Source organism: Xenopus laevis, chromosome 7L, assembly GCF_017654675.1.
Source record: "Xenopus laevis strain J_2021 chromosome 7L, Xenopus_laevis_v10.1, whole genome shotgun sequence".
Taxonomy (NCBI): Eukaryota; Metazoa; Chordata; class Amphibia; order Anura; family Pipidae; genus Xenopus; species Xenopus laevis.
Genome location: NC_054383.1, coordinates 87,481,272 through 87,501,343, shown reverse-complemented (window position 1 = coordinate 87,501,343; position 20,072 = coordinate 87,481,272). Strand labels below are relative to the sequence as shown.

At 37.7% G+C, this 20,072-nt stretch overlaps 1 protein-coding gene and 1 long non-coding RNA gene across 2 annotated transcripts in view; one reads left to right on the top strand and one right to left on the bottom strand.

The window, feature by feature from the left end:
- The window catches only part of zbtb16.L (zinc finger and BTB domain containing 16 L homeolog), a 104,858-nt gene extending 91,042 nt beyond the window's left edge, over window positions 1-13,816 (bottom strand). Inside the window, exons 1-2 of the mRNA XM_018225940.2 lie at window positions 13,679-13,816; window positions 3,676-4,976 (exon numbers count right to left, since the gene is read on the bottom strand). Coding sequence (XP_018081429.1) covers window positions 3,676-4,904 — 1,229 coding nt within the window. The 5' untranslated portion in view covers window positions 4,905-4,976; window positions 13,679-13,816. The remainder of the gene's footprint in view (window positions 1-3,675; window positions 4,977-13,678) is intronic.
- LOC108696506 lies at window positions 11,801-15,743 on the top strand. Its single transcript, XR_001932274.2, has 3 exons — window positions 11,801-13,414; window positions 13,816-13,930; window positions 15,025-15,743. It is a non-coding gene; the product is annotated as an uncharacterized LOC108696506 (long non-coding RNA).
- The last annotated feature ends 4,329 nt before the right edge of the window (window positions 15,744-20,072 follow it).

The window sequence follows — 20,072 nt, the reverse complement described above, 5'->3', positions numbered from 1 at the left end:
TGCAAATGTTTTTACAAATAACTTTAAAAGCACTGAAAAAATTTAATAAATGTAAAGTTGCTTAGAATTTTGTTTTCTTTTATTAGGCACATTTTTATTATGGGGTTGACTTTCCATTTAAGGATTCTAGTCATGTATGACAGAAAAATCTAAACTAAATAAATAAATAAATAAAAAGAAACCCTAAGATTCAGAACCAAATCCGGGATCTGGACAATTTCTAGCAAAGAGATATACAGTAACACCCACAGATACACAAAACAATGTTTGCACATTCCACTGCCAATTCAGTTCCTCTGCCCTACAGTCAGACCTGCACCCACCTAGGGCTTTTAGTTCTAGTAGTTGTGCAACTGTCCCAGATAGGAGTACAGTTAGAAAAAACAATGACTCACAGTAAAGAGATATACTGTAGGCTACTGTATGATGACAGCATGTGTAATATATTCCACATCTAAGCACACTGAAACACAGGAGCATGAGTAATACAAAGTTATGTGAAATTGTAAGGGCTTCTATAAAAATTGCAGAGGGAAAATCTAGTCTTTCTTTTAAGTATAACATTTTAAAGAAAATAGCTATTTTAAGCCTGGCTGATAAATTTTTTTTATAAAAAGTAATTTTTCTGGGCAAATCTGACCCATTACTCTTCTCCAAAAATTCATCAAATAGCGAAAATTTGCCAAAATGCATTGAAGTCTATGGGTGGCAAATTTTTTTGCCACAGGTCAAATTTTTGGTCATTTTCACAGTGAAACTTTGGAGAAAATTTTCGATCATCACAATAGTTTAATGAACTTTTGTTTATACATAGTTGCATTTTTTCAACAATAATATATATGGAGGATATAAACAATAGTATGTGTGTGTCTGTGCAGGCCCGGATTTGTGGAAAGGCCACCAAGGCCCGGGCCTAGGGCAGCACGATTTTAGGGGGCTGCATGCTGGCCAACCACACCCACATTGGTTCAGAAACACTGGGGATGCACAGGAGATTCGATATTTGACTTTTCCGTACACAAATCTCCATTGCTCTGGTTCTGATGATGAGAAATTGAGTGAATAAAGGGGAGAGGACAGGGGCAATGAACGGCAGCGGGCCTAGGGGCGCCCGCTATGTAAATCCGGCCGTGCGTGTCTGTCTGGGTGTGTCTGCCTGCATGCGTCTGCCTGCGTGCGTCTGTCTGTGTGTCTGTGTGTCTATATCCACTTGGTTTGATTTTATGAATAAAACCCTTAAATAAACTACTAGTAGAAGAAAGATATCGTACAGAGCTCACATACACACATTTATAGTAAGCTCTTGAGAAGAAACTACTTATACTTTCCAAACTTTACTTTTAAGTTATTATGCTATGCCTTTCACTGTACCCCTGTTGCTGTTTGGTTCATTTTAAAACATGTTTTTTTTTCATAATAATAATAATAATAATAATAATAATAATCTATTTTAAAAATTATATAAAAATCTGAATAATGAGAAGTACAAAGGAGAAAACTGAACTGCTTGTGTTGTGGACACAGCGATGCTTCTGATGGTTGCCAACTCACAATCTACAGTAGATTACAACCTATCTTTTGCGCACCCCTGCATTAGGGGATGTTTCAGTGGAAATTGAAGCACTATTAATGTAACTACATATTACAGAAGGTTCTTGTTTGATAAACCGTAGAAAGATACAGGTAGCAGTTTACCACCTCATTTTTAAAAACAGGATGTTTAAAAAAAAAAAAAATAAGGTGGCAAGTATATTTTCTGTGTTAGGCTTCCTGCATGGGAGACCATGATAAGGTCACAAGCACAGCCACATATGCAGCACTTGTAAAGAGGGACAATTCTGTAACCGAGTTGCAAATGTATTTGAATTGAAGGTAAGTGACCAGACGCACGGGAGGTGACTGAAGACACAAAATTATTTGCTACTATAAGAAATCACTATACATTGCCCAATCACTAAAAATAAATAAATATATAAAAAAAGTATACAGAACAGAGGAATGTCAGGATTCGGTACCAACAACAATCTGTACCTGATGCATTGGTCTTTTTTGTTTTGTGGTTGACTATTGCCACAAAAGAGAAATTGCTGTGGCAAAAATGACCTACCTGCTAGAGCATGTGAAATCTTTAAGATAACATGTTGCAATGTCAAAATAGGCTGCATCTGTTTAATACATAGGAGAATGTTTCTTAATCAGAGGCTGCTAATAATGTTTATGTGAAAGGAGGGGTAGGATCATTTCTCACGTTTCAGCAGAGTAACTCATTTGTATGTACAGTACAACTTGTATCTTTGTCTTGGGTACAGTTAATAACTGGGCAGTCAGTTTTACATAATGTACTTTTTTTGGGAAGGTCATAAAATAGGTGGGGAATAATGTTTCAAAGAAGCACACACCACGCCTAAAATGTGTGTTCTTTCAAGGCACACCTAACCTAGTCCTGTTACAGTCATACAATTCTGCTGCCTTTAGACCGCTGCAGTGAGTAAGCAAGAACATTGTGTCCTTCTTTTTATAGGTCTCATTTCACAATAGCTAGAACTGTACACATGTTCATGCAAATGTCTGGACTGTACAGGATAGAAATGTCCTAACCAGCGATGATTATACATACATCCCACACATGTGGGAGAAGGAGTTCTAAACTATTTTTACAACAAAAAATTCAATTCACCATTTTTCATTATTACAAAGAATAAACAGATACAAACCTCAGCATTTAAATTTAAGCATCATGAATTTAAGCCAGCAAAAAAGATAAATTATTATTTTTATATATTTTATATATGTTGTCCATTTTAAGTAAACCGTGCCTATTTCTTTATAATTTCCTTTTTCCTATGTAATTTAAAAAAACCTAGTATAGTGCACGTGATGGTAGCTAACCTATAATATTCTATCCCTGCAATTAATTTAGTGGAATAGCTTACTTATTTTTATAGCGGCTACTTGTTGCACCATTCAAGAAATCCACCATGATTTTCCATTGACATAAATTTGTGCATTTAGGGTGACCCAGACCACTTCACAATGAAGTCATTGTAGTAGAGATCACTGGCAGGGAGCACACAATCCAAATTGTGAAAAGATATTAAAGAGATTTGTTCAATTGTAACAGAAAACAATATTGTAAGGACAAGTTGTTCTACTTTATTGGAAAGTATTGGGACCGTATATGGTAACCTTAAAAGGGGATGTAAACGCAAAAAAAAAAAAAAAAATTCGAAATGCATTCTAAGCAACTTTCCAAAAGGCATTAATTAAAAGTGCTTTTAAAGTTAAATATAAATTGAATTGCTATATCTGTCGGTCTCTTGCTATGTTGCTGGCAGCTCTTTGAAAAAGTGGAGAACAAGCATGCAAGGCACTACTTGTAAGGTCTGCTACATTGTATCAACAGTTAAAACTAGAAGTGCAAAAAAATAATAAAAATATTTCCAAATTCAGATTCAGCTACATTTTAAAAAATTTTTAATTAACGTATATTGTAAAGCTTCTTACCTTTTCTTTCATTAGTCATTAGTCAAAAAATAGGACTATGGCCTCAACAAATAGGACATTTATATCCCCTATTCTCAAAATGAAAAAAAATTGAAATACTATAAAAATAAATATAAGGGAGAAGAAGAAGGAAAAAACAGAATGGGGAAGACTCCCTATACAATCATTTACCTGTGATGTTCCACAGAGTCATTATCTGGAAGATTTGCTCCGCATACACTACAACGCTCACTAAGGTTGTTGCCTTCATTCTTCATACCAGCTGCGAGTTCTCCAAGCTTGTTGAACAACTCTCTCTGAATAAAACCTTGTGGGAGTAGTCCTCCATATGCACTGAAGTCCATGGATACAGCCAGAGTTGGCTGCATATGAAGAGCAGTTGTCATCGAGGTTGGCATGCTGATCATTGATTCACTTTTGTGGTTAGGGAGTACAGAATAGACACCGAGATGTTTCTCTGCTTGGGATATTGCATGCTCTTGAGCGGCATGAAAAACTTGACCCAACTCCACAGACTGATCAGGTGTATTCTCATCACGGCCAAAACTGAGGTCTCGTGCACTTGTGATTACACTACTGCGAGTTGGCGTTCCTGGACTGTCCTTGCTCTTGTCATCAGATTTATCCCCACAAGAAGCACTGGACTCTGCTGTTGGGCTTTCCTGGTTGGAGGCCTCGTCAACTTGCATGACTTCGGTTTTCATCTCAGAGAGGCTCTGAAGCCTATTTGTGGAGTGCAAATTTAGTGCATTTTGTTGCAGTGCTCCTTGAAGTAAAGACTGGCCAATAGTCATTAAACTATCTACAGCAGTCTTGGTTGGGCTCATGCCCGAAAGTCCATAAGATGTTGATACTGATGGACTCTGATCCACTAGGTTCTGGTTTTTCATACTAGTATAACCACTTTCTTCACTGGAATGCTTTGCGTTTAACATGTTTTTGATAAACCGTGCTTTTCTTTCATCTTCTTCTTCCACAGCCCTCTCTCCTGTACAGAGTTCACCATCATTCTCTTCAGAAGCTTGAATTGTTTCCAAGATCTTTAAGCACTGCTCCTCCAAATACTCTATTTCTAAGATTTCTGCAGCATACAGGAGGTCATCCAAATCTTCTACTTTAGCCTGCAGTGTAGCAGTGTAAGCATATTCTAAAATTTGCTGAAAAGTCTTTGGTGACAAAAAGTCTAACGTGTACTGTTGACTGCTTCGGTGGAAGAGGATCTCAAACATCTTGCTTGTACAAGCCAATACTGTCCTATGGGCATGAAATTCTTGAGTGTCCACCATTATCACCACATCACACAGGGTCCCTGCCAGCCTCATTTGGTTGGCTTTCAGCAGAAGACCCGTAGGATGGTTGGGGTTCTGCAACTGTATCATACCCATATTAGTAAAATCCATAATTCTCCTGGTGTCCAGTCATTAGGCTGATTGTTTCTTCTTATGATGGGCCAAGCCTGGGAACCAGCTGACCTATGGATGAAAATGAACATCAATATTTAAAAGCAGGTAGAAATCAGTAACAGATTACAGATCTGATATTAGGAGTGCAATAAAAACATCAACAAATTGAAAAAAAACAGAGCACTTAGCACACTTTTTTGCATTTCTTAAAAGCCCAAAAGGTCAGACCAAATGTAGCCGGCTTAGGACTTCATTTACACAAAATCTCGTGTTCTGAGGGCTGATGTCTGTGATATTCTCAACCACATATTATTTAATATGACACTATTTGTTAGCAACATGTGTTCATGAAATTACACAAAAAGTGAAGAATTAGGCAGTTTAAGTGTAGCTTTTATTTTTTTTATCCTGTGAACAGATCTCCCAACAAATGCAAAAAAATTTAACTTTGCTAACCGGTAATGTGCCAAGCACGCGAGGTCATGTCATATTCCTGCTTAGGGGATAATAAAGGCAATATTGGCAGAACAGTAACAAAACTATTTGTGAACGGAAATCTCACATGAACCATACAGCAAATCATTTCTGTGCAATTCATAGGAGCATAACTTTTTTCCATATTAAATCATTTTAAAGCCCATTAGTTAGGTCTCCTGTATTTTTAAAATTACTACTTTCTACAAAATATATGTAATAAGGTTTATTTCAATCAACAATTGTTAATGCAAAGTAAAAATGAAAGAACATTTAAGAGAGAAATCATATGGATGACTAATCATGGAATAACAAGTTGCATGCCTCATATTGCGGGGAAATCGGACAGAAGGTGAAAAACAAAGTGTTTCACTGCACATCCGCAAGGGTAAATCTACAAATGCAACACAACAGAACTGGGCCAACAAATCCCACCCATTGAAATGAAATTGCATTGTTTCACATAAATACAACACACCTTTCCACAACCCGGCCATTATTTCTAGATACAATGGAAAAACTTTGCAAGATAAATTAAGCCACCTCGTCGTGACAACACAAACCCCAATTTTCCTGCATGCAAGACTTTATGAAAGCTGGTGTGTAGTTTAGTCTGCCAAAACAAGAAAGAGAGTCCAACTGGTAGATGCAAGCATAAAATGCTTAAAAGCAAAATTTCATAGACTACATTAAAGAAATTGCATATTTCACTTTTACAATCAGTAGGTCTCTGATTGACTGGAAGTTTCTGAACTATTTCTAAACAGTACAGTTATTTAGGGCAAAAGTAGGGGATGCAAAGAACAGCTTCCTGGAACAGTCTGTATCAGGAAGTTTGCACACTGAAACCAAGGTACATAGCATTCTGCCAGATTAAAAGCCTACCATCACGTGCAAAGTTGCATCATAATACACGGTTATAGCTGTTGGAGAGGAATTTTGTATAGCTAGTTAAAGTGCCTTGGCTGTTAAAAAAAGCATTACTGTATAATCAATGAAAATACATATGTAGCCTGCTGATATTCAAAACATGGCTTAATATGTAGATATTAAGCCATGTTTTGAATATCAGCAGGCTACATATGTATTTTCATTGATTATACAGTAATGCTTTTTTTAACAGCCAAGGCACTTTAACTAGCTATACAACTAGTTAAGGAATAGTAACACAAAGAACACACCTTTATATTTCCCATTATACAAATTACTTTGTAGGGTGGTCTTTATTCCTCCGTCCTCAGGCCTCAATCATATGGTGAAGTCATGTCACCTGATGTCATTCCAGTTCAGACTGAAACATCTCTGGCAGAATGCTAGTACAGGTATAGGACCCATTATATGGAAATCAGTTATCTAGAAAGCTTCTAATTATGGAAAGTCTTGACTATTTTATCCAAGTTTTTATAAATGATTTCCTTTTTCTCTGTAATAATGAAAAAAAAGTACCTTGTACTTGTTCCAAACTAAGATTTAATAATTCCTTATTGGAAGCAAAACCAGCCTATTGGGTTTATTTAATGTTTATATGATTTTCTAGTAGACTTAAGGTATGAAGATCCAAATTACCGAAAGATCCCTTATTTAGAAAACCCAAGGTCCCGAGCATTCTGGATTACAGATCCCATACCTGTACATTTTACTTTTTGCCTTCTAACTTCCAAAATGCTTGGGTTCTTCTTTTTGAATGGATGGGCAATAACATGTAAAAATAGTTCTTTGCTCAGAATATCTAGTTGTTAAATTAGGACAAACTTTCCCCAAGGCTCTGTACCCATGAGTGTGTTTAAATGCGCTTGCCGTGCAGCTCAATGCGTTCCACTGCATGGCAACGCATTTGTTAACCGATCTCAGGCTTCCCTGCAGTTCTGTACCTATAGGGACTGAGACCAACATTGAGCACCGAGAAATATTTCTTTATCCGAAGGGGTACAGATCTGCAGGGAAGCAGAAGATATATGCACTGCAATGCTGCGAGATGCATTACAGCTAAACAGGCAGCGCATTAAAAATGACCAGTGGTTGAGTTTTAAAAGACTTTTCCATGTGTAAAAACTCCAGGCGGCTGCATATGAAACTGCTTCTTTGCTTTCAGTGAAGTTTGCCACACACGAGTTCCTTTGCAACATTCTTTCTTCATGGCCCATGACTTATATACTATGTTTATTTAACACTGACAAATTCTGTGGCGCTTTTACTCTAAGGTCCCTATCACTTTCACACACGGTAGGGTCAATTTTATCAGAAGCCAATTAATTTTCCAATTTGGGGGAGCACGGGGAGAACCTTCAATTTTACATGTTATGCCCTGGTTGAAATTGAACCAAGGACTGCAAGGCACCAATACCAACCAGTGCCATGACAAAAAGCGCTGCAAATCTTTTAATACGGTATGGGATTATTACCTTTTTATCTTTATTAATAAAACAGTACCTTGTATTTGACAATAACTTAGCTGCATAATTCCATATTGATGGCAAAACAATCCTCTTGAGTTTAATTACTGTTTTTTAGTAGACGAGGTACGGAGAGCCAAATTACATAAAGACCCCTTAGGTCCAAAGCATTCTGGATTAGAGATTGCATCTCTCTTTTAACTTGCTGCCCTACAGGATGCACTTTCTAGAAGTAGCCCCATTTAAAAGGGATGGCCCATTAATCTTACATAAAACTCCAACAAACATCAGGGATTACATTTCCTTGGGAATTTCTTCACACTGCAACCACCATAAGACATCACAGCCATCTCACTTTCAGTGGTTAATACTTGATATCACTCGGTCTCTCAACACTCAGCTAAACTGTACATGTGACTACTAACTTGTGTCATATCCTGCTCCTCACGTCATTTCCCAACATGCAGCAAGCGCTAAGAGATTCTGGACCTACAGGCCATCCAATGGGTGGACAAAGTCTAAAGATGACATTTGAGCTCTAATAAAGGATTAGCAGGTGTATTTGAACCTTTATGCCATGTTTTTCATACGAGTGACTATTTTATGGCCTCTGAAAGTGGAGGATATAACATGCTTCAGAACAAGGGGAATAGTAATCCCGATTTTCACACCTGATGACAGTACAATTGAAATGCTGAATTTTTTTCACCACCAGCAAAACAAATGCAGTTGGAATTTCAGCTGTAAATGCTATGTTTTCCCTACCAATCTGATTAATGTTTAACCCCTACTTAACTGGATAGCGATTGTTGCTTATTGCTCTGAAACTCACTAAAAAGACCCCTGGGAGGGATGAGAGTTTACAATAGCTTCTGTTCTTCTTCCTTCATCGTACCCCTAGGAGCTTCTCGGCATTCCGTAAAGGTATAAAATCTCAAAAGCAGTCTGAGTATTTATATTTTGTTTAAGACCTCTGTTATAGGTCAGTGATAGAGATATATATATATATATATATATATATATATATATATATATATATATATATATATATATATATATATATATATATATACACATATATACATACATACATATACACCCCTGACGAAGGCTCCAGGAAGGAGCCAAAACGTTGGATTTTCAATAAACTTTCACTGATGTAGAATTATCGCTGAGTTGTGAATATCCTTGGAGTGCTGTCAATACCTGCAGAACGTGTCTATATATTTCGGACTAGCACCCAGGTTTTTTGTTTATTCTCATGGTTGTGCACTCCATTTTATATATATATATATATATATATATATATATATATATATATATATTTTTTTTTTTTTTTGTTTTAACATATAACAAAGGAAACAAGGAAACATCCAAGCTGGAAGAGGGCTTTATTACATCTGCATGGCTTTAGATGATGAAAGCCTTTTCAATGTGTCTGTATGACACCAGTGTATAAACCAATTGATTTGCTCAGCCTGTCAATAAGAAGTCTGGAATGACCCCTAATTTGCTGCTCATTAAACACAAGGAAAGCAATGTACTAAAATTAGAGACATCAAACCTGCGGCTTTTCAGGTAGTCAACTACAACTCCCAGAACTCCTAGGTGCAGCCAACCTTGCACTAAATCTTGAGAAATGGTCAAAATGTCAGGTGTGCATCTGAGCCACATCGGAGGAGTTCTAAAAACGTATGAAACTAAAACTGCTTGATACAATCCAGCTGAGAATGCTGGGAGTTTTAGTCAGTTTGACATCTGTTCTCGAGATTCTATCTTTCAAGTAAAGCAAATATCACATAATGGAAGACTCAATAACATCCTCAATGCAGGGATGGGAAACCTTTTAACCACCCCCAGATATTACTGAACTACAATTTCCAGCACCCCTCAAACAACCTAAAGCAGTAAATGGAAACTAGAAGTTGTAGTGGTGCTTTCACTTCCAATATGCAAGAAAAAAATAAAAAGGTTTTATTGTCATTTATGATGAGGGTACTTCTATCACTAAGATAATAGAAGTATGTTTTGATTTTTTAAAGAAAATCAAAGTCTAAATAAACTTGCTGTATGTTTCTTTGTCATTGGGGAACAATGTATCTTGTGGGGACAAGCTAATGAAAATACTTGAAAGATGTAAGGACAACTTTAAAAATCAGAGGCGCAACCCGATTTTTGCTGTTAGAGCATTCATTAATTTGTCATTATCGCTTTTTTTAGCCATGAAAATTAATTTAAAGGCACTTTAACATCATTGTGCGAGAAGCAACAGTTTAGTGAATTCCCCCAAAGACCTTCATGTATTGCCCACTTAACACTTTACAAGGGAGAGAACTAATAGCTCCCAGATGCACTGAAACTACATTGCATACATGCGACAGGCAGCGCAACATGAAAACATGGAAAATAAAATTCACATTTTGCTTAGAAACTTTTAGAAAAAAGAAAAAAAAAAGTTAAACCAAACCCCCTGCAGTAGCTGAACACCAAGAACAACAAAAAATGTAAATCTTCTACTAGAAGAATAAACTAATAAATTATGCCCAGGAGATTTCACAGCATTTGACAATTGACAGTTCAACTATAAACTGGCCAAATAAAAAAAAATAGGTCTCAAATGTGAAGTTTAGGATTCTGGGTTTTATACAAATTTGTTACATATTAACTAAGTACAGAAATGATTCCCCCCAGTGGACTTCTCTTGCTATGTTTTACGGTATCTAGCTCTGTGAAGTATCAAAGCCAAGCACCCTTAAACCTTTTCATTCCAATTAGCCGCATGAGCAAACTATACGGTACAAGAAACACATGTAGGTCTTCTTCATATCCCCAACAAGTATCATAGTAGCATGGCAATGAGAGATCTGTTGGAGCTGTGTAGTGAGTAGGGCAAATCATCTGAGGTTCAGATAACTGACTTCATCATCAGTAACTATTTAAGTTAAAATTAGCCAGAATGAAAACTACCATGTTATCTAGGCAGCAAAAGTCTTAATTTTGCATTAAAATGTTTTTCCAAATTTTAATTCCAATTTTCACAGTAGCTGACCATCCAGGGCAAAAAAACCCTTATTTAAAAGTGAAAAGTGACATAACAGGCTTTGAAAATGACTAGAAAATATTTGACACAACAAATAATAAATCAGGATAAGAGAGCTAAGAAAACAGATCCCACAATAGTGGCTAGTGCTATTGTGTGTGCAAATAGCTGGAATGTTTTTGTCTGTTGGGAAGTAGAAGGCAGTTATACAGTGTGAGGGTCACTGGGATAAATACAGAGCCACACAAAGACCCATAAACCTCAGCTCTTAACTGTGATGTCACCCGTAAAAAGGCAAATATTTCCTCCGCCACTTTAAAATTACCTTGACAGAGGGCTAAAACCTAAAAGCAAACACCTGTGTGGCTTATCAATCAGGGCATAAGATAATACACACTAATTGATCACTGATTGTAAAAGGGAGCTGTCTACAATAACAGCTAAAGACAAAAAAAAAAAAATGGGGGTGGGTGGGATTGGAAAGCAGTGTTACACATAATTTATGAAGTGATAAAATATGGGCTACAGTTTACCTCTATCCATAAAAGAATTCTATTTCTGCAGACTTTTATGGATGCGTAAGCGTTTTATAGAAGAAACTGCTAAGTCTCTGTTAAAAAACACGCAGATTTTCAAGAACAGGCAAAAAAAATCAATTGAGGCAGCAAGTTGTGGCTTATGCACTGTATATGGAATAAAGCAACGAGAGCTCTGCCCATGCTGATGCCCATACAGAAGAAGGTTTATTACAAACAATGACAGCAGCTTGGAGGTTTGCAGTAAGGACAAACAGATCTCATCTTTTCAGTTGTGATTCTCCTGTTTGTTTTTCTTTGGAAAGGGGATGGGGGGGGGGTCAGAAAGACACCCTGTGACAGAACAAAGCTGCTTTTGATGAGCTGGAAGGGTTAATTAGTGAACTATTAAAAGTTCTTTATCAGTTGTGTATTGCCAAGATCCAGCTCTCATTTTAAACCCCTGGGATATCAAGTTTTTGGAGATCATAAGTGTTGAATAAAAACCCCATGATAGAGGTCAGCATAAATAACATGAAGATTAGATTGCACGGATATTAACCCTTGTGTGCAGGAAGACAACAAGGGCTGGAGACTGAAAAAACAAGTAACATAGGAGGCAAGATGTCAGGTAATAAAATAAACCTCAGGTAGGACAATCTGGGGTGATGGGGTTATCCAAACTGCAGCCCCTTCAGATACTGGTAGACAACAACTCCCAGCATCCCTCCTATTGGAGAGGCTAAGAGTTGTAGTTGAGCAACAGCTGGAAGGCTACAGGCTGAAATCACTGAAGTATATACTGATAACAATCCAGCAATTGCACCAAGAGCCACAGCAAATGCCCCCCTTCTGCTCTACTTCACTGGTCCCAAACATTCAATTTACAATGACTAGAAGGCAGCAATGGGAGACGCGCAGAGTGCGCCCAGGGGTGTGCGACTCATACATTTGTACAGAAGAGAATTAGCGCTGATATTTGCGCTCACACTGACAGACACAGCAGTGATACATGGGCGGGGCAGTTTCAAACAAATTGGGGTTATGATCAAGAGAACATGATGTTTTATGGGGACACAGTGAAGCAATGGTAATCAATGGTAATACTACGAATGCGCAAAAATAAATATTCCGCACGGAGGGGAGAAAGCGAATCTCTGGTTTTCATTCAACAGATGAAACGCAAAGAGACAGAGGAGACGGCGTGACACTGATATCACAAGCGATCAAAACACAATTTCCCATTGTTTATTTCTATAAAACCCCAACAGATCGCGGTTTCCCCTATGGAATTTCCTCTATCGTGAAAAAAAGAAAAGCTGGACTAGTCTAGCAGAGAGTCGAGACTATAACTAGTGGTGATTGGAGTGCCACGATGCCCGTCTCAGAGCAGCACGAGAGCCAAATAGGACTGTCTCCTGCAGCGCTCGCTATTTATCCTATGATATTGTTTCCCTGCAGCGCACACGCATGAGTCTGCACCTTACAACATAGCGCCGTGTCTCTTGCAACGCACAAAGCGCTCAAAGTTAATCCTGATGTGCAATGAGTTGTTCATTGGAAAGGCTCTCCTATAATGATCACCATGATAAATGTGCAGCCACGAGGACAACAGTCTGCGCCTTAGGTGATGAGATAGCGCCGGACTTGGACGCCGCGCAGAATAGTGATCTGTATTATGAGCAGATGTGAACCTGCACGAACTCTAATCCAAAACTGATGGACTGTATGTGTATGGCAGCAGCCTCCCTGCACTGCACAATGGAGCATCTCTCAAATCAGTATTCGGCACCCATAGCTCAAGTGTGCGCCTCACCGGCTCTCTATCCGAACCTAATAACAGTAGTAATGACTGTGCATACACTATCAGCGCTATCCTGCCAATGGGAAGCTCATTCCTTATTTCTCATGAACTTTTTAGCGCTTTGTGCGCGTTATTTCACTGAAGTTGACTTGGGGTCATTAATGAAAGTGACAACACTGTATGTGCACAACTAAACCAGCAATGGGGTTGTTTTATCAGAGCAAGAGGAAAGAAACAAACATGTAGCCAGCGCAAGTGCGACTTTCCGAAGCCTGTGCAATGTAAGTGCAATGTCTAAACACCCATCCCCACAATAGCCAGGCAAGCTGACGGGGTACAGTGGCAATTGTAGTGCAGCAAAAGCAGAAAGGTCTCGTGTCTCTGTTATTATAACACTAGAAACCCGCCTATTGTATTACTGTACTCCATCCACACAATCCAATCACATCCCCCTTGTAACCGCTATCAATAAGAAATGCCCTCCCGAGAAGTTTGGGGGAGCAGATCACTTAGTGGGAATAAAAGGATCCACTAGCCGCACTCACCTCACACGGGCTTCTTGCTTGCCTAGCTCTCTCTGCAGGCATGTATGTTAGTAGAGATGCGCTGTTTAAAGCAGCAGCCTAATCCAAACAGTTCACAGTGCCCGCTCTCATGCTCACTAGCTCCTCTCTCCTTTAAGGTTAGCAAATCAACACAACGGTGACGTCAGCCGGCGCTTGTTGGCACGTGATGCTCTCTCCCCATGCTGGAGCGGCCGGCCGCCATACTTACTCCTGGCTAAGAAGGCACGGAAGGTTGGTGTCAGTCATGAATGGTTGGAAAAGAAGCATCAGGTGCTCGGAAGATTGAAGCGGCAGGAATTTGAGGGTTTTCATTGTGGGAAATGAACTTTTACTGTTATAGGGTACGGAATCGTGAGGGTAGAGAATGACAGCAGAGTCTTGTCATTGGCTGAGACTTCGTGGTGAACTCTATAGACGCTGTGTGTGTTGTAGGGGGTATTGTTATTTACAGGAATAAAGACTTCTGCCTTCTCTAGTTAAGAGTAATACTATAATCACATAGGTTCTCTTATTCGTACCCTGAGATATGTTTGTCTGCACCCTAATGTGTCTTAAAGGAGACATTTTGTGTAAAAAATAAGAATGTACTAGTGCATTATTTTCCATTAGATATAGAAGAATTGTGCTTAAAAAAGTAGTGTTTCAGGCTGATTTATTGAATATTTCTGCAAAAACCCTAATAATCTATGCCCTGAATTCCCAGGCTGTGCAGGGGAGCTGTCGGCTCTCACCTCACTGCACTTTAGGACAGGAACCAATCAGCAGCTAGCAGGACCTGATGGGGAACTGAAGCATGTCTGTGCTTGTGTGAATGCAGGGCTGTGATTGGCTGTTTCCCCTCCTACTGCGCTTCTGGCAGGGACCATTAGGACATGCCCAACCCTCATTTGAAACACAGACAGGGACCAGTGAACATCTATTGGGAGCTCCAATAAAGGGGCTATTTTTAAAGATATCAATTTTTAGCACCATGTAAAAGCAACACCATATACAGTATTACTCATAATTGCCTAAAAAATTAGGGTTTTTTCATTTTTCCTATGTCTCCGTTAAGAAATTCCACTGTGCTTGGTTAGCGCCTTTATCCCGGTTTAATGATCTTATCTAAAGCCCTTTGCTAATGAATTAATAGATCAGTACGTTTCAGATAGGGGATCTGTGACTTTTGTGTCTTGATGCTTTCTTTTTTTTATAAAGGAATATGCAGTTGACCCAGGCAAATGGATACTAGGAGATGACTTATGTGTATAGAAAATACTTTAGCTACCTTCAAAATGATAGTAATTACTTTTACTGTAATTCTACTTTGCATTTCATCCACACAGACACAAACCTCCATTAAATTGCTGAATTGCATATGGACGATCCAATGGTCCGGTTTTAAATTTTGTATATTCGACGAGCATTGCTCTCTTGGAGTGAGGCATGGTGAGATAAGTCTTGTGCCCACCTTTTCCCCAAATGAGTTTTATGTGAGGCCGGATAAATTAGAGACAGAGACTGATAAAAATCAGGTAATAATGCGCTAATGTGTACATAAATGTCCCGTATGCATGGGGGTATTTAATGCATGTTTGAGTCGCAGGTTTGAGAGCATTTAAATGCATCAGTTAAAAGATTCCCTTGTATTCTGCTTGTTTGTATCCATGGTTGTTCAGAATTGTGTTTAATTGCAACTAAGATTCACTATGGTTTTTTTTTAGACGCAACATGCTTTTGACGCGTGTTCATAATGCTTGAATAGAGAGATGACTAAGATGCCTAAGATGCCCGTGAACTCGATATATGCATGTCTACTCATTCAGCTTGCATTTTTTAACACACAAAAAAGCCTATGCGTAGAGACCAAAAAGAGTCAATAAACAAGATTGATATAAATGAAGGGGGGACTGAAAAAATGCTATTAGGTTTGCTATTTGGTGGGGGATATCTATTATTTTATTAATTCTGGATAATGTACTTTTTATTATATTCTTGTAATGTCAACAACTGTATTTTAATTTTGTATATCCTAATAAATCCTGGGTGAGGCAGGTTTGCATAACTGGTCTCTTGTTACAGTAATATTGAACTACAACCCTGATCATCCTCCGCCTGTTAGTTGGAAATCTATTAGTTATCCATCACATGGAAGAAATAATTGACCCTTCTGTTAAGCTTTTTGGTTGAAAATGATCCCTTGTGCCTTATACCAGGCTAATTTTACCCTATCATTGGGATCAATATGTTAATATATTTAACATATAACAATTACTATCGGGATTTGTATGGACATTATGTATTTAACATTTTTTTAAATTATGGAGAAAGTGTTGGTAGAAAAGTTTATTTCTGTAAACCTCTGTATAATAAGGCATATAATAAAGTATAACTTTGGTAGATAAACAGACAATCTGCTTTTATTTACAACAGTATGATTGTCCCTTGGTCTACAGACAGTCTTTTACCAGTCCAAAATATCTATCTGTCCCAGTAGTTACTTGGTACCTTGGAAGATGGTTTTGTGCCAGAAATAAAAAAAAGTATTATGCCATACTACTCCCAGCTTAAAATGTAACTGTATTACAGTAGGCCTTTCATAATGTCAAAAACTTAACAGCAAACACTTATGCATTACTAATTGGTGCAGTAAAAAACATGTATTTGCACAGAAACCACTACATCTGCATCATACATCTGAACTTGCTAGTAATGAGACATTTAAAATTAGTACTATAGGCTATAGTACAAAAGCTAGTGGTCAGAAGCAAGTCATTTATATAGTACAGGGTTGGGATCCATTATCCAGAAACCCATTATCCAGAAAGCTCAGATTAGGCCATCTCCTACAGAGTCAACTTAAATGATGAACTTTTTCTCTGTAATAATAAAACAGTACAGTACTGTGCCTTGTACTTGATCCCAATTAGGATACAATTCATCCTTAATGGAAGCAAAACCTATTGGGTTTATTAAATGCCTAAATTCTTTTTAAATTGGAGATCCAAATTACAAACCTGGAAAACCCCACTTACCGAGCATTCTGGGTAACAGGTTCCTTACCTGTATTTGCTTAAAGTGGGTCACATGAAAAAAATCTTGGAGATCAATAATGATTTATTTGATACCTGCAGTGCATATTCTGGAGGAATCCTTTGTTAAAGTGGTGCCTTATTTTAGAGTGGTGAAATCTTAAAACTGCAAATAATTTTTTCACCTCCATAGCATCATCATCCCTATATCTTGTAACAAAAAAAAAATGTTTTCTATGGAGCAACAGTCATTTTTATAAATCCTTGCAGCATTTGTTAAAAATAACTAAATTTAAAGAAATTTTGAATTCAGCATAGTTTATTTCGTTCAGATAACACTGAAACTTAAGTTGTTTAGTAAGGTTTCACTGTTTGATTAGGATAATTTCCATCCCTTTATAAGTGTTGGTAGTCACCATTTGAATAACTTTTATGAATTCTGATGTAGAGAAAACTTTTTTCTCTGCCTTCTGCCCCCTGTATGTTTGTGCACTGAAAGGTATGGGATCAGCACATACATCGAGCAGATTTCGGTGCAAAAATGCATACTTAAGCTTTTATGCGTCAAAATCCGCTCTGTTTATCAACTGACTGGTCTATCCCATTGTATGTCATTGTACCCACATACAAGAGTCTGCAGGCAGTCAATTGGGTTTTCTCCACTGACATATTTTTTTTAAAAAAAAAGGTTTTTATTTTTTTGTTTTGTACAACAAGGTATTTGCCAATGGGCACAATACAACATTCCTTTTTTTATACTTGAGATTGAACCATCTTTTTTGCATTACTCCAACAAAGCAGAGTGTATGAATGAATAAACCTTTTTTTTAACTTATAACAAATACACAACAAATAGGGGGGGGGGGGGAGAGGCCGTGTAGTTTACTCAGACGTTCCTGTCCTGGGTGCTATTTTATCTGTTATTTTGTGCTGTAGTCCATGGTGTCTGCCCACAGGCCCCAGACTTTGTCAAATTTGTCTGGACAGCCTCAACTCAAATAGGTCAATTTATAAAATGGGAGGGCCTCATTTATCAAAGATTTCCATCTTTTCAGGGTAGGTGGGTTGGGTAGTTTCCATGACAGAATAATGGTTTTTCTAGCATAGAAGTACAAAAGTCACAATAGTGCCTGTGCTTGTCTGGCACTATATGTTCCACCAGACCCAGGAGAAATGCCTCTGGTGATCGCACCTTTGGCAGGTATAGAGTTTGTTCTATGAACGTTGTTACTTTAGCCCAAAATTTATCAATTTCCACTGACATATTTACATTATTGGAGAAAATTACCCATGTGCTGTTCACCTAACACTTTCCAAAAAAGTAGTGTGATTACTTTACGCATGTTAATTAAAAAAAAAAAGTAAATTTTATATATCATATATAATGGTGATTGTGAATCATTGCAGTGAATGTATATAGTTACCTTTCTGTATTTCACATCAATATCTAGGTTAGCAAAACTCTTGCGGAATGAATTATTAGCGATTTACATTGTATCAATTCTGTCATGGCAGAGCATAATTACCAACTGAGAATGGTTAAGAATTTTGTAAATTCGGGGGTCTGGGTGCTTGGCAGCCCCCACCCACATATGTCTCTATGTCAACTAATTTATAGATGTTACTGTCCAGGTTAACTCATCTGGACCATGAATCATGATTCAGTGGGAAATTCAGAAAGCTCAGAAGAATGTCAGTTCTTGTTTTTCTTTCTTTCTTCCATTCCTTCTTTAATCAACCCACATTTAACCTTTAGGTGCTACTCTGTTTTTTTTTTTCATTCTGCAATGGCAGCAGTTCTGATTCTGAGTTTGTAAGAAGTGTATTTCTCCATATTTACCCCAGTTTATAATATTGTTTTGTGGACAAAGTCCTATTGTAACTAATCAAGAGGAACTGCAATTAAAACCCAGCGTATTACATATAAAATGGAAAGCCTTGTGCTAAATGTGTTTAAAAATACTTGTTTTATATCCCCTTATATCCAGTTTGACTTAAGCAGTCTCTCTGACAGTCACACCTATTGGATGAATCCATGCACACTACATAGTATACATTGATATGAGACATATGGATCTGGTTGTAGTGTGCCACATATTGATATATTTTGTGTCTGAGTTGATTGGATCAATTAATATAATGTGTAATAGATTGTTAAAGGGGTTGTTCACCTTTAAATTCATTTTTAGTGTGATGTAGAGATTGATATTCTGATATAATTTGCAATGGGTTTTAATTTTGTATTATTTGTGTTATTTAGCTTTTTATTCAGTAGCTCTCCAGTTTGCAATTGCAGGAATCTGGTTGCTAGGGTCCAAATTGGATGCACTGATTTAAATAAGAGATTGGAATATGAATTGAAAGAGGAGTAATAAAAATTAGCAGTAACTATAAATGCGTAGCCTTAAAGAGAATTTGTTTTTCGGTGGGTGCAGTGACCCCCATTTGAAAGCTGAAAAGTGCATACTAGCACTTGCACTACTCCCAGTCCAGCGTGAAGGGTAAATGTACACAACTGGCACAGGTATGATAGGTATCATAGGTATGAAGGTGAACTTGGCTTGTGAGGAGGAAAATGAGTTTACAGCATTGGCAGATGAAGAATCAGATCCCTACCTGACCTTAATGTTTATATTATTAGCAGCCCTTTCCCATACCTCATTTGTTTTGATATAGAAGGGACAATTCCCATTTGCAAACCTGTGAAGAAATAGGCTTACCAGACATTGGGTGTTGTATGGGATGTGTCCAGGCTTTGACTTTGAGTATTTGGGGTGCAGTACAGATTAATGAGAAGTGAGGCCCCTAGGCTACTCCACTCCACTGGCCACCCGAACCCAACTCAACGTAGAAAGCTCTGTGCACATGTTACTAGCATGACCTGCCGCCTTCTGCCAGGTGCACCCATCTGGACACAAGAAAAAATATAAATAAATATTAAAAGATTAAGAAAGAGAAATAATAATTTTAAAATAGCTAGATGGGCCCCTGATCACACCAGACTCCTAGGCTATAGCCTAGTTAAGCCTATGCATTAATCCTCCACTGTTGGGGGTGCCATGACAGATTGGGACAAAGCCTAAAATATCCCATTTTATACATTTACAATTGTGGGAGACGTTTTTTCCATATTTTGGGCTGAGATCAGATTGTTAACTTAAACTGGCCATACGTGAAGATCTACTCGTTTGCCGAGGTCTTCATTTTGGCTATGAATGAGGGTCATTGGAATCCAAAATAAATGTTAAAACAATGCATTCAAATACATACATTTTAACATTGTGTTATAACCTTGATAAAAAGGAGGTGCCATTATATATTTTGGATTATAAATTTCTTTTAGTTTTCTTTTGGTGTGAGAT